The sequence below is a fragment of the Staurois parvus genome, unplaced genomic scaffold, assembly GCF_062004578.1.
Source record: "Staurois parvus isolate SC_StPar_1 unplaced genomic scaffold, SC_StPar_1.0 ptg000052l, whole genome shotgun sequence".
In the NCBI taxonomy this organism is placed as follows: domain Eukaryota; kingdom Metazoa; phylum Chordata; class Amphibia; order Anura; family Ranidae; genus Staurois; species Staurois parvus.
Window position 1 is genome coordinate 3,166,783 of NW_028317848.1, and position 13,266 is coordinate 3,180,048.

Below are 13,266 nucleotides of genomic sequence, written 5' to 3' on the forward strand. Positions count from 1 at the left end.
GTTTTGGGCACCAATTAACAAAAAGAACATTGGGGAACAGAGAAGGGTAACTAAACTGATAAGAGGCATGGAGGAGCTCAGCTATTAGGAAAGATTAGAGGAACTGAATGTATTCTCTGGTGAGAAGAGGAGATTAAGGGGTGATATGATCAACATGTATAAATACATCAGTGGTTCATATTGTGAACTCGGTGTAGAGTTATTCACCTTGAGGTCACAGAGGACCAGGGGGCACTCTTTACGTCTGGAGGAAAGGAAATTAAATCTCCAAACACAGAAAGGTTTCTTCACAGTGAGAGCTGTGAAAATGTGAAATAGACTCCCTCAAGAGTTGGTTCTGGCCAGCTCAGTGGATTGCTTCAAAAAAAGGCCTGGATTATTTCTTAGATACACAGAATATAACTGGATACTAGGGATCAGGAAGGAATCTTTTTTCCCAGCAGGTGCAAATTGGATCATGCTTTGCTAGGTTTTTTTTACCTTCCTCTGGATCAACTGTGGGTATAGAATTATAACTTTTTTTTTCTATGGTTGAACTGGATGTACTTTCATCTTTTTTCAGCCAAACTAACTATGATATAATATAATTGATATAACTGGTTTTGATAACAAACTTTTTTTTATTAAAATAAAGTTTCAATAACATTCTGAGAAGCAACCATTACATTACAAAAAAAATGTCAAAAGATATACATACAGTAATTTTTGCAGTATTGACATCACATAGATATATTTTAGATTATATATGTATATGAAAATATAGTAATCTGTGTTACATTTCAAAATATAAAAAGAAAATGCAAAATAAAATATACAAAACAAAAGGTACAATCATATGTTGTATATAATACAATATTGTACCGCGCTCTAATATGTTCTACCTCTTGTGATATATTGAATACCTGTGTTTGTCACCAATTACCAAACAATTTCATCAATCAATAATACTTAAATCCATAATTAATGTAAATATAAAATTAAGTTTCTATAAATGTGAAAAAACAGAAACAAAAAAATATAAATAAAAAATAAAAAATAAAGTGGGAATGATAGTTCTCCTTTAAATGAATAGAGATGGTATTATTCTGACTGGGCTGTATTAGGGATCTGTGTCCACTGCGTGAACCTCTCTCTCCTCAGCTCAGCCTTCTCAGTAAATCTTCCTCCGCTGGCTGCTTGATTTAATCCTCCATATATGAGACATGAAAAGAAGGGAAAAGAAACATAGTGTCTTATCCGGCATTTCAGCTGTTTAATGTGCTTTGATTTCTCACTCACATTGTGAAAGATAAAGTAGCGCTTTACATAAAATGTATCCAAATCGTATTTTGGTCAGCTTTATAGGTGTGTCTGCCTTCAGTGTGTATACTCGCCGTTCCTCTGTGGATGCGTGATGACATCACCGCCCCTCCCCTACGCGTTACGCTACAGGGACTCGTAGCTTCCTCTGGGGGATGTAGTTTTGCATGCCATCATGCACAGAGTCAATTTATATCCTGCCGGCGCCATTTTTGCTGTGATTAGTAACTGCTCTCCATTATCCCTCCATTACTTCGGAGTTCAACTATATCTCGATCTCGTGAATAATATACATAATCTCCACTGTTTTGTGTGGATTCAAGATGTGCATCAGCATCCTCCGGCTTTTTACTCAATGTTTGCATCCACACCCTTTACAATTTGGATTTACAATCTTATGCTCTATAATTAACATTAAAAATAAAAATATCATCTTACAATGTGTCAATATTAATCCCAATTTTTATACTATATCTATATATTATTCATCTTTATTAATATAAAATGTTAAAAATTAATACTATTATTATAATTAAATATTCTTCAGTAATCACACCTTGAATGCAATTTGATAAAATGCCAGACTGTATAAAAATGGTAAAATTAAATTAATAATAATTAAATTAAATAAAAATGAAAATAAAAATAGAAGTAAAAATAATTATAAAAATAATTATTTAAAAAAATAATTATTAAAAAAAAAAAATAATAATAATAAACCTCTAAATTAAAAATAAGAGTGTTAAGAAATATTTAAATTTAATTTTATAAGAGCTTTTAAATAAATAATGATTATACTTTTAAAATTATGTTTACACTCAAATCAATAAATGATATCTTTATCATTAACCCATCTATATCTCCCTCCTATTGTTGTGTTCAGTCTTTGAAGTGTATTGATTTACTCCTTATTCTTTCTGGTAATGTTAGTAATCGCTCAAAAAACAAGCCAGATCAAATTCCTTGTTTAATCCCAAAGGATGCAATGAATTCATTTGATAAATCCACTGGGATTCTTTCTTACTTATTTCTCTAATGAGATTATCTCCTCTCCAGTGTGCTTTACGCTTTTCTATTCCCCAAAATTCTAGGCCTTCTGTTTTTTGTTCATGATATAATTTAAAGTGTAATGATATATTATGATATTTATATCCTTTTAAAATATTACGAATGTGCTCCTTTATTCTCTCCTTTAGCATGCGTTTAGTTCTTCCTATATAGATTTTATTACATGGGCATTTTAGTGCATATATTACCCCCTTGGTGTCACACGATATAAATTGTTTTATCTTAAATAATTTACCATTTATGGAGTTAGTAAATTGCGTTCTATTTCTGGGGTTGTTTTTTACTTTAGTGCAGCTACACTTACACACCTAGAGAGGGTGTATGAAGTACCTAGCGATCTAAAATCAAATCATTTTTTAAGTACACAAATTAAATAATTTTTTTCTTTTTATGCACGCATACAATTGGTATTATAGTTTGTATACAGATAATAACCCCCAGTGGCTCACAAGTAATTATCCAATTTTACCATATGTTGTATAGCCTAAATATAGTGCAATGTTTCTTCATCAAAATTATGGTAGGATTATCCTTCGAAAATCTATAAAGGACCCAAGGATCCCATTTGAGATTAAATAGTTTTTTGTATTATGTAATGTATGAAAAATTGTTTTCAACATCATAATTTCACCTATTCTAGATAAAATTTGAGGAAAGGGGACTATATTTTTTTCTAATGAAGGGCTATTGCCCAGTGTGTTGCTATGTGAATGATATTAATAAGATTGAGTAAAGAGGAGGATATATCTGTGTGCAGCATCCCCCCCCAATACTTACCTGAGCCCCCTCTCGATCCAGTGACGTCCACGAGAGCCTCGGCTCTCTGGGGACTCTAACTTCTGATTGGCTGAGGCAGCAGTGGGAGCCACTGAATCCCGCCGCTGTCAATCACAGCCAGTGAGCCAATTAGGAGAGGGAAGGGGCGGTGTGTGAATGGACACGCAGAGCCGCAGCTTGGGCGCACACCTGCTTGGGTGCCCCCAGAGCAACCTGCTTGCTCTGGGGGCACTCAGCAGAAGGGAGGGACAGGAGTGCCGGCAGGGGACCAGAGTGGAGGATCCAGGCTGCTCTGTGCAAAACCACTGCACAGAGCAGGTGAGTATGAAATATTTGTTATTAAAAAAAAGAGGGAGGGTAATACCATCTGGTAAACAATTTTACCACTGTTTCATTTATTGTAATAGATTTTGTACATTTGCGGAGATTAGTCCACATGGAATCCCACTCCTGCGGTGAGAATTGTACACTCAATTCAGTTTCCCATCTCAGATAACTGGTTTAACCTAAAGATTTAATTGTTTTCAGGGACAAACATGAACAAGCTCCACTGTGTCACAATATCACAGCAAAAGATATTTAAAACTGAAGTTTTTTTCTGCTTATGTTTTGCCTTCCCTGGTTACCCCCCATGTTATTGGGGAACACAGGAATTTATATGGATTTTTTCCTGTTCACTGGGTTTGTGCTTCTCTATGCAGTGCAGGCAGATCATGGCTGCTGGGCGGGGCTGGCAGGGAGCTGTAGCGGGCAGTCCTAGGCAGTCCATCTGCATTTGCATGAAGATTGCCCTAGGTACTGCCCACATTTGATGCTAAACCTCTATGACTGAAAGAACTGAAATCAAATGAATGAAAAGGGGGGACAAGAGAAAGGACAGAGGCTGTAAATGAAAAAGCTAAATGATGCTGGATGTTCTCCAGGCAGGAAATGAGGTAGGCTCTATCTGATTTACTGCAGCTTCTAATGCACGCTGTGAGAGGTTTACAGTATGCCATGAAATCAGAGTAAGCAATTTCAGTACTAAAAAGGAGCTTGTACAACTGGGGAAGACTGAATGGAAGGCTGGAGCTCAGCTTTAAAATGAAGGCAGTAATATTTTTAAAACAACTGTTCAGGAATCCCAAAAGAAGAAAACTTCTAACTGCTACATTGTTTTCTCCCTTTTGCCCAATATGGCAGCTAGCAAAGTGCAACTGATGGCATAAAAGCTTGCATATGTCTCTGTTCACATATGTGTGTTTGGGGATGCAGTGGAAAAAGTCCTGCTTTCTGAATCTTTCATGTGATTTTCCAGAAAAATGTGCATTGCATAGGGTTCAATGATAACACATGTATAACGCACAATGGGGGGAATTCAATAAAGTACTATCAACATTTTTCTAGTGCTATGTCCCCTATAAAATGCCCTGCACCAGATAAAAAAATCCCTCCCTCCATTATTGGTAGCTTTACTGACACGTGCGGAAGAAAATTAATAAAAAACTGTAGTTACTTCCAGTTCGTAGATAAAAAAACTGGAGGTATTTAAAACCAACTGTAAGTTGGTGCAGAGAGACAGGCAGAGTGCCTGTCTATACGCTGTGTTGCAGGCAGCATGTTTGCCGCCACTACCTCCTCAACTGTCACTTGTTCTGAAGGATGCTGTGGGCTTCACAGCCAACAGGCTCCTTATGACCATTTACGCTGACAGTAGTTGGAGCCTTTTGAGGGAACTGAGACACTATTTTCCCCATCAAGTTCACTTTCCCCTTGTGATTGACAGCAGACAGATTCTATAGGCAACAGCAGCCTGTCTGTTGGATATGGTTTACCCATGGTCTGCTATCAATCACAAGGGGAGCAGAACTAGTGTCTCTGAAGCCCCATAAGGCTCCATCTACCCAGCTTTAAAGATCCTTGGCTGCTGCCCTGCCAGTGTGACAGATGCAGGGGTGGAAAGCTTAGCTGCCCTGAGGAAGGAGGGAAGGGGAGTATGGACACTCTGCCCTAATTTACACCTCCACACTACATTTGGGCGGAGGTACATCAGACATTCCTGGCCCGGGGGGGGGGGGGAAGAGGGGGCAGGTGAGGGCATGAATGAGAGAAATCACTCTAAACAGCATGAATGAAAGAATCTCCACTGCTTGCTACTGTATTCTAACAGTCACTGCTCCTGAGGCTGTCTGAATATCCAAACAGTGACTGCATTTGATAGGATGTAGTCAGAGTTTGGCCTACAGTTTTCCAGCCAGTTCCTTTGACTTTTCTGTCAACCTTTGTTGAGACAGGTTAGTTCAGTAGGAATTGGCTGAAATTCGAGCTGTGTATAGACAGCTGGAAGCATATCTAAACCTAAAGACAAAAAAAAATAATATATTGCTACTTACCAGCCTTTAAATGTGGTGGCTGCATTAGTTTCCATCTCTCTGGCTTTTTTCCAGCACCTAGGGATCCTCTGAATAACATACTTCCCATCCTAGGGTGGCTACACTCACTCCACTGTATCTACAGAGCAGCCATGGCTGTCACTTAGGCTGGACTTCAAACCAAAACCCGTCTGCCTTTGTCTTCATGGGGAGGTGATGGGATTAGTAGTTTTCACATTTTTTTGCTACCAGATAAGTTCATGGGAAGTGACAAGGACACTGCATTTCTGGCAAAATCAATAGGTGTCTTTACTTGGTATAGCGGTTCTTAGCCAGAAAAAAAGAAAACAAATGCCTACACCACATTTAAAAAATAGTAAGTTGCGATACATTGGTTTTTTGTTCCAGGGTTTGGTTTACTGTCCTTCAGACCTAGGGGGGCCAGTCTGACTGGTGGGAGTAGAAAATGCCCCAGAATTAGTGGGAGTAAAAAATGCCTCGGCCTTGGTAGTCGATGGAGGTAAAAAAAAAAATCACATAGCACCTGTCCTTAACAGGAGGAGGAACAGTGCCCGATCATTGGTATTACTGGGAGTAATAATGATTCATTGGCACTAGTGGGAGGAATGCTGCCCCATTTATGGTGTCAGTGGGAGGAATAGTGCCTCATCTTTGATGTCAGTGGGAGGAATAGTGCCCCCTCACTGGTGTCTTTGGAAGGAACAGTGCCCTCTCATTGGTGTCATTAGGAGGAACAGTGTCCCCTCATTGTTGTCAGATGGCAGAATAGTACCCCATCATTGATATCATTGGGACAAATAGTGCCCCACTATTGGTGTAAGTTGGAAGAATAGTGTCCCATTATTGGTGTCAGTGGGAGGAATAGTGCCCCAATATAGAGGCAAGAAAAGAGCCATATCCAGCCCTTGGGCCAAAGTTCCACTGACCACTGATTTAACTCATCCATTATCTTTGATTGTAGATTATATACACTTTCAGTTCATTTGAAAAAGGTTTGATTTATCGTGTTTATAAAGAAGGTTTACTGTAGGTATATTTTTAAGCATTACATGCCCCTAATGTCTAATAAAATGTTCATTAGCTGTTTTTGGGAGCATGCCCACTTTTTCTCCTTTTTTGGTAAGTTTTTTTTTTAGTATAATATCTGTATATTTTTCTTCAGTACTGTTTTAAGTTATTAGTTAGTAGACCACATTTGTTCCCCCCAATCTATGGAGAATCTTCTGACGCATACCATACTGCTATTATTGGATGCTATATGAAGTCTTCAGAAAAACAGTCCGCATGAAAAATGGCATCCCCATCTTTTAGATTGTGTACTCTCATGAGCAGGGCCCTCTTGTCTCGAACTGTACTGTAACTTTATTCTCTACCTTTATTTTGTAAAATGTTTTGCAAACTTTTGGCCTTATATAAATCCTTATTATTATTATTATTATTATTATTATTAATAATAATAATATTCCCTGTGATCTTTGGGCTTCTTTGCTCTACACAGGAGGCCTCCATCTCTGCACCCAGGTATGGCAGCGTGGTGGACATAGTTTCACAGACAGTCATGCTCAGCAAACCAGTTCAAGCAGCCAACCCTAGAGCCCAATCACCTCCCGTAGCACACCGTTGAAACTTACCGAAAAGCTGTAGTGAATTCATGTATCTAAATGTATTTTCTATCCCGCTAGTTGAGACGGAAACCATCTGAGCCACATTATAACTAATTACATTGCATATAATCTCTGGAACATTTTTTGTCCAGATAAAGATCTGAAATCCCAAGATTTGGCTTGTATCACACATAGAAAAAATCTAAACAGAAATACGCAAATCTTAGAACTTCATAATGTAGAGATCATTGGGAGTTAGAGGGATTTATGGGAAGTTATTATTCTTTACAGATCGGGCTCTGTGGGAAAATAAGCATTGATTTTTATGTTGTTCTCCATTTCCCGATGGCAGCAGTAAAAGATTTCTTACATATCCTCCGGTGTTTATATAATTTACCCTGAAAAGGGTTTCTATTTGCTACTAGTACTCTGTGCGGCACATTATCCTTTTTAATAACTAAAATACATTTTAAAAAAGGGTTGTAATTTTATGTAAAACAAAAGTCAAAACTGCTTACTCTGACTCTAAACAGTTCCCCTTCCAATTGCTGATTTTTTTAAAATAAATACTGTACCTTCTGTTTGATAAAATGTTTTACGTGTGTGCCTAATATTTTATGATAGCTGTTTTCTATTTGTACCTGATCTAATATGGTATAATTCAGTGTTAGAGCTATAATTTTTTGTACTTTCACTTAATTCATATTTTAATGATAATTTCCTGTTTTATAATATTCTAATACTAATTATTCAATTTTACAACTGTTTTGTTGGAATGTGTTGCAAATGATTTTAGTCTTCTATATTTGTTGGGCAGCCTCTCTATAACTAGTCAGTCTCTCTCTATACCTTTGCAGCCTCTCTATATCTAGTCAATCTCTCTCTCTGTACCTGGGCATCCTCTCTATAACTAGTCAGTCTGTCTCTCTCTCTGTACCTGGGCAGCCTCTCTATAACTAGTCAGTCTCTCTCTCTCTCTCTCCCTCTGTACCTGGGCAGCCTCTCTAACTAGTCAGTCTCTCTTTCTCTCTCTCTCCCTGTACCTGAGCAGCCTCTCTATAACTAATCAGTCTTTCTCTCTGTACCTGGGCTGCCTCTGTATAACTAGTCAGTCTCTCTCCCTCTGTACCTGGATAACCTCTTTTTAACTAGTCAATCTCTCTCTCTCTTTGTACCTGAGCAGCCTCTCTATAACTAGTCAGTCTCTCTCTTTGTACCTGTGCAGCCTCTCTATAACTAATCAGTCTCTCTCTCTGTACCTGAGCAGCCTCTCTATAACTAGTCAGTCTCTCTCTCTCTCCCTCTCTGTACCTGAACAGCCTCTCTATAACTAGTCAGTCTCTCTCTCTCTCTCTCTCTCTCTCTCTGTACCTGGGCAGCCTCTCTATAGCTAGTCAGTCTCTCTCTCTATCTGTACCTGAACAGCCTCTCTATAACTAGTCAGTCTCTCTCTCTGTACCTGGGCAGCCTCTCTAACTAGTCAGTGTCTCTCTCTGTACCTGAGCAGTCTCTCTATAACTAGTCAGTCTCTTTCTCTCTCTCTGTGTATATGGGCAGCCTCTCTAACTAGTCAGTGTCTCTCTCTCTCTGTACTTGGGCAGCCTCTCCATATTTAGTCAGTCTCTCTTTCTCTGTACCAGGGCAGTTACTGGGCAATCTCTTGCTCTCAACATATGTAAGTTTCTCTCTCTGTAATTGAGCAGCCTAAACCTCACCGGCCTACCCCAGTGCAGGCTCTCCCCGCTTCAGACCATCCTCAACTCAGCGGCTAGACTCATCCACCTCACCACCCGCTCCACCTCTGCCACCCCCCTCTGCCTCTCCCTCCACTGGCTCCCTATCGCCCAACGCATCAAATTCAAACTACTCACTCTGACCTACAAAGCCATTCACAACACTGCCCCTAACTACCTCACCAACCTGATTCCCAAGTACCACCCTACCCGTACCCTTCGCTCTTCACAGGACCTCCTTCTATCTTGCTCCCTGGTCTCCTCCTCACACGCACGTCTGCAAGACTTCTCCAGGTCCTCCCCCATCCTCTGGAACTCACTACCCCAATCCATCAGACTGTCACCTTCCCTCCTCACCTTCAGGCGCTCCCTGAAAACCCACCTCTTCAGGGAAGCCTACCCCACCCTCACCTAACTGCTGCTCTCCTTCATTCCTCCTACCACTCCATCCCCCACAGCCACTTCCTCCTGTACCACTACCCCCTCCCTCCTAGATTGTAAGCTCGAAAGAGTAGGGCCCTATAACCCCTCGTGTGCTGTTTGTAGTTGCTGTAATGTTTCATGTATTGTCCCCCCCTCTATTGTACAGCGCTGAGCAAACCCTTTGGCGCTATATAAACTCAATGTAATGTAATGTAATGTAATGCCTTTTTGTAACTGATCAGTCTCTCCCTCTCTAACTAGGCTCTCTCTCTCTCTCTCTCTCTCTCTGTATTTAGGCAGTTGTTGGTCTCTTTCTGTAACTAGGTATGCTCTCTCCATTACTGGGCAGGTTCTGGGCAGTCTCTCTACAACTCTGCAGTCTCTTTCTTTAACTGAGCAATGGATGAGGAGTCTCTCTCTAGAACACCAGCTGTTATGAGACATTATTGCCTTTTTGTAACTGGGCAGTCACTGAGCAGTCTCTTTGACTCCAACTAGGCAGCCTCTCTCTCTCTCCATAACTGGCTAGGTGCTGGGCAGTCTCTTTACAACTATACAATCTCTCTATAGAGAGTTTTCTATCTCTCTGTAACCGAGCAATAGTTGGAAAGTCGATCACTGTAACTAGTCAGTCTCTCTCTCTGTACCTGTGCAGTTGCTGGACAATTTCTATCAGTGACTAGACAGTCTCTGTCACTTTGTAACTAGGCAGTCTCTCTCTCTCTCTTCCTCTAACTAGGCAGTCTCTCTCTCTCTCTTTGCATCTAGGCAGCTGTTGGTCAGTCTCACTCAGTGACTATGCAGTCTCTCTCTCTCTCTGTAACTGGGTAAATGATGGGCAGTCTCTCTATCATTTGAGTAGTCTTTCTGAGTAACTGAGCAGTCTAGATCTATAATGGTGGAGTCCTTCTCTCTCTCTCTCTCTCTCTCTCTCGCTGAGCAGTCTCTTTCTGTACCTGAGCAATCTGTGTAACTGGGCATTGTATATCTGTAACAAAGTAGTCTTTGGAAAATATCTCCCAGCAAACAGGAAGTCAATTTCTGTAATGCAACAGTCTGGAGCAGTGGTTGTCAACGTATGAACTAAAGGGGGTCTTCAATGCAGCCCCTGACTTCACCAAAAGGCAGCACAAAATGTTCAATATATGTAATGCTTGAGAGGACAGTTAGAAAATGCAGACCTAATAGAGGAAATGAGGGTCAGATAATGTAGACATGCTCCATTTTTTGGCTGGGGATATCACAGAAGACAATACCAAACTGGGAACATATTACACAAGGCTAGTATAGATCAGTGCTATTACCCTAATCAATGAGCCCACTGCAGACTGCCGAGGTCTGCACATCATACACCAAAGGGCCGCATGCGCTTGTGAATGACAGCTGTCTGTTATCTGTGTATGTATATCAGCTCTCATGTGAATCAAGTCGGTATAAACGCAGGTTTCAGGTAGGGCTGTGGGTACAAAGTCTACAGGCCTGTTCATGCTATGTGTACAAGTTCCTCAAAGACCCGGGTTGTAGGTAGGGCTGCGGTTGATTGAGGGTCTGTTGACCAGGTTTAACACGTATACAACAGTCATCAAACGTTCGAATGTAATATTGACAGCTATATTGTGTCTACATATCATCACACAATATTCTCATCTCACATGTACATTATTGTTTTGTCCACCTTAACAAATAAAGATTATCAAAAAGTCCATCTAGATTCTGTCTGAATTTTTCAAGCACATGTCTACAAATGAAAGCTTGTCAACATGACTAATCTATCTATTCCTTGGCTGGGCTGTGTGGCGGTGTGATATATAGTAGGTGTGCACATCTCTCAGTTATATGGTCTACTTACTTAATAAATCAGCGTGAATTTCCGCCTCAGTTTTTCCACCTGACTGTCGCTTCTCCACCGCCTCTGTAGCCAGGAACAAGAGTGGAAGCACGATGCATGTATTCACAAGAGCCATGCCTGAAAGAGACGTGAAAAAACAAATGACTGCCGTTAAAAATGGAAATAACATGAGAGCAACTTAACCACTTTTGGAGAGACAGGCTAAATAGGAAAGATGGTGGTGTCTGTCTCTATGTGAGAAGTGTTCTCAGAGCGAGTGTGAAAGAGGACCTAGTTGATGGAGAGCGTGATGAGGCTGAAGTATTATGGGTAGAACTGCACATGGGAGTGAGTACTACAAAGGTAATCACTGGAGTTTTTTATAGGCCTCCCAGTGTTAATGAGGAGGTGGAAACTCAGCTCCTTGCACAGATCGAAAGGTCTGCAAGGGCTGCGACAGTGATAATGGGTGATTTTAACTACCCGGAAATTGACTGGAGTAATGATACTGCAGGAACAGTTAAAGGACAAAAAGTTTAAACCTACTACAGGACAATTTTATGGTACAGTTCATAGAGGCCCCTACTAGGAATGATGCTCTGCTGGACCTGGCAATCTCAAACCATGCAGAGCTTATTAAGAATGTCTATATGAAAGAACATCTGAGTAGCAGTGACCATAACATGATTTCATTTATTGTTAGCTGTAAAAAGCAAGCACACACCGGAAAAATAAAACCGCTCAATTTTAAGAGAGCTAATTTTCCAAGGCTGATAGCTGCTCTCAAAGACTTAGACTGGGAGGGAATATTGGCATCAATGAACACAACACAGAAATGGGAGTTCTTCAAAAAGACTATTTGAACAAACTGCAAAATATATTCTCATGAGCAACAAGTTTAAAAGGCTAAAAATGTGGCTTACGGCCAAAGGTAAAAAAGCTATAGATAATAGGAAAAGAGCTTATATTTAATATAAAAATGAAGGAAAGCTATCATCGTTTAAACAGTAGAAAGAATATAGAATATGGCAAAAGGAAATAAAGGCCGCAAAAATTTAAAAAGAACAACAGATTGCAAAAGATAGGAACAACCCCCAAAAATTCTTCAAATATATTAATAGTAAACAGGTTCGGTCCAAGCATGTAGGCCCTTTACAAAATAATCTAGAGTGGGTGACTGGGGACAAAGAGAAAGCATCAGATTAATTAAATAACTTCTTTAGCTCTGTGTATACAAAGGAGCATGGGGGGAGCTCTTGTCCATAATGGACATGGTATTGACACAGCTCCAGATGATCCACGTTGGCTCACAATTGATATGATCCAAAAATATTTAGACAGAATAAAGGTGAATAAAGCATCTGGACTGGATGGCATACACCCATGGGTCCTTAAGGAATTGAGCTCTGTCATTTCAAAGCCATTATTTCTAATTTTCAGGGACTCTATAATGACTGGCATAGTACCACTGGATTGACGTAAGGCCAATGTGGTGCCAATATTTAAATAGGGGTCAAAATCTTTACCAAGTAATTATAGACCTGTTAGTTTAACTTCTATAGTTGGGAAGATACTGGAGAGTTTACAAAAAAGACCACATAAATGAGTTCTTGCTGGAAAAATTTTTTTAAGCAACAGACAGCAAGGATTCATGAAATACAGAAGTTGTCAAACAAATCTGATTTCTTTTTATGAGGAGGTGAGCAAAACCTTGGACAGAGGGGTGGCGGTGGACGTGGTATACTTGGATTTTGCAAAAACGTTTGACACAGTTCCCCACACATGGCTAATGTGTAAAGTAAAGTCTATAGGCTTGGAAAAATTTAAAAGTACCGTATTTTTCGCTCCATAAGACGCACCTGACCATAAGACGCACCTAGGTTTTAGAGGCAGAAAACAGGAAAAAAAAATTCTGAACTAATGGACTGCAGACACAGTACAGGGGATGACCAGAGACTGCGGACAGCACAGGGATGACCAGAGACTGCGGACAGCACAGGGATGACCAGAGACTGCGGACAGCACAGGGATGACCAGAGACTGCGGACAGTACAGGAGATGACTGCTGACCTTTGGGGAGGGGGGGGAGCGTGTACCTGACTTTGACAGGTACCCGCTCTTACTTCCGCGGAGTTGTTCTTTGATCTTACCTGTTCCTTTAT

At 40.2% G+C, this 13,266-nt stretch overlaps 1 protein-coding gene across 1 annotated transcript in view; it reads right to left on the reverse strand.

Annotated features, from left to right (window-relative positions):
* Positions 1-13,266, reverse strand: part of MATN2 (matrilin 2) — a 151,920-nt gene that overhangs the window by 111,194 nt on the left and 27,460 nt on the right. Inside the window, exon 2 of the mRNA XM_089666562.1 lies at positions 11,126-11,242. Within this exon, the coding sequence (XP_089522688.1) occupies positions 11,126-11,240 (115 nt within the window). The 5' untranslated portion in view covers positions 11,241-11,242. The remainder of the gene's footprint in view (positions 1-11,125; positions 11,243-13,266) is intronic.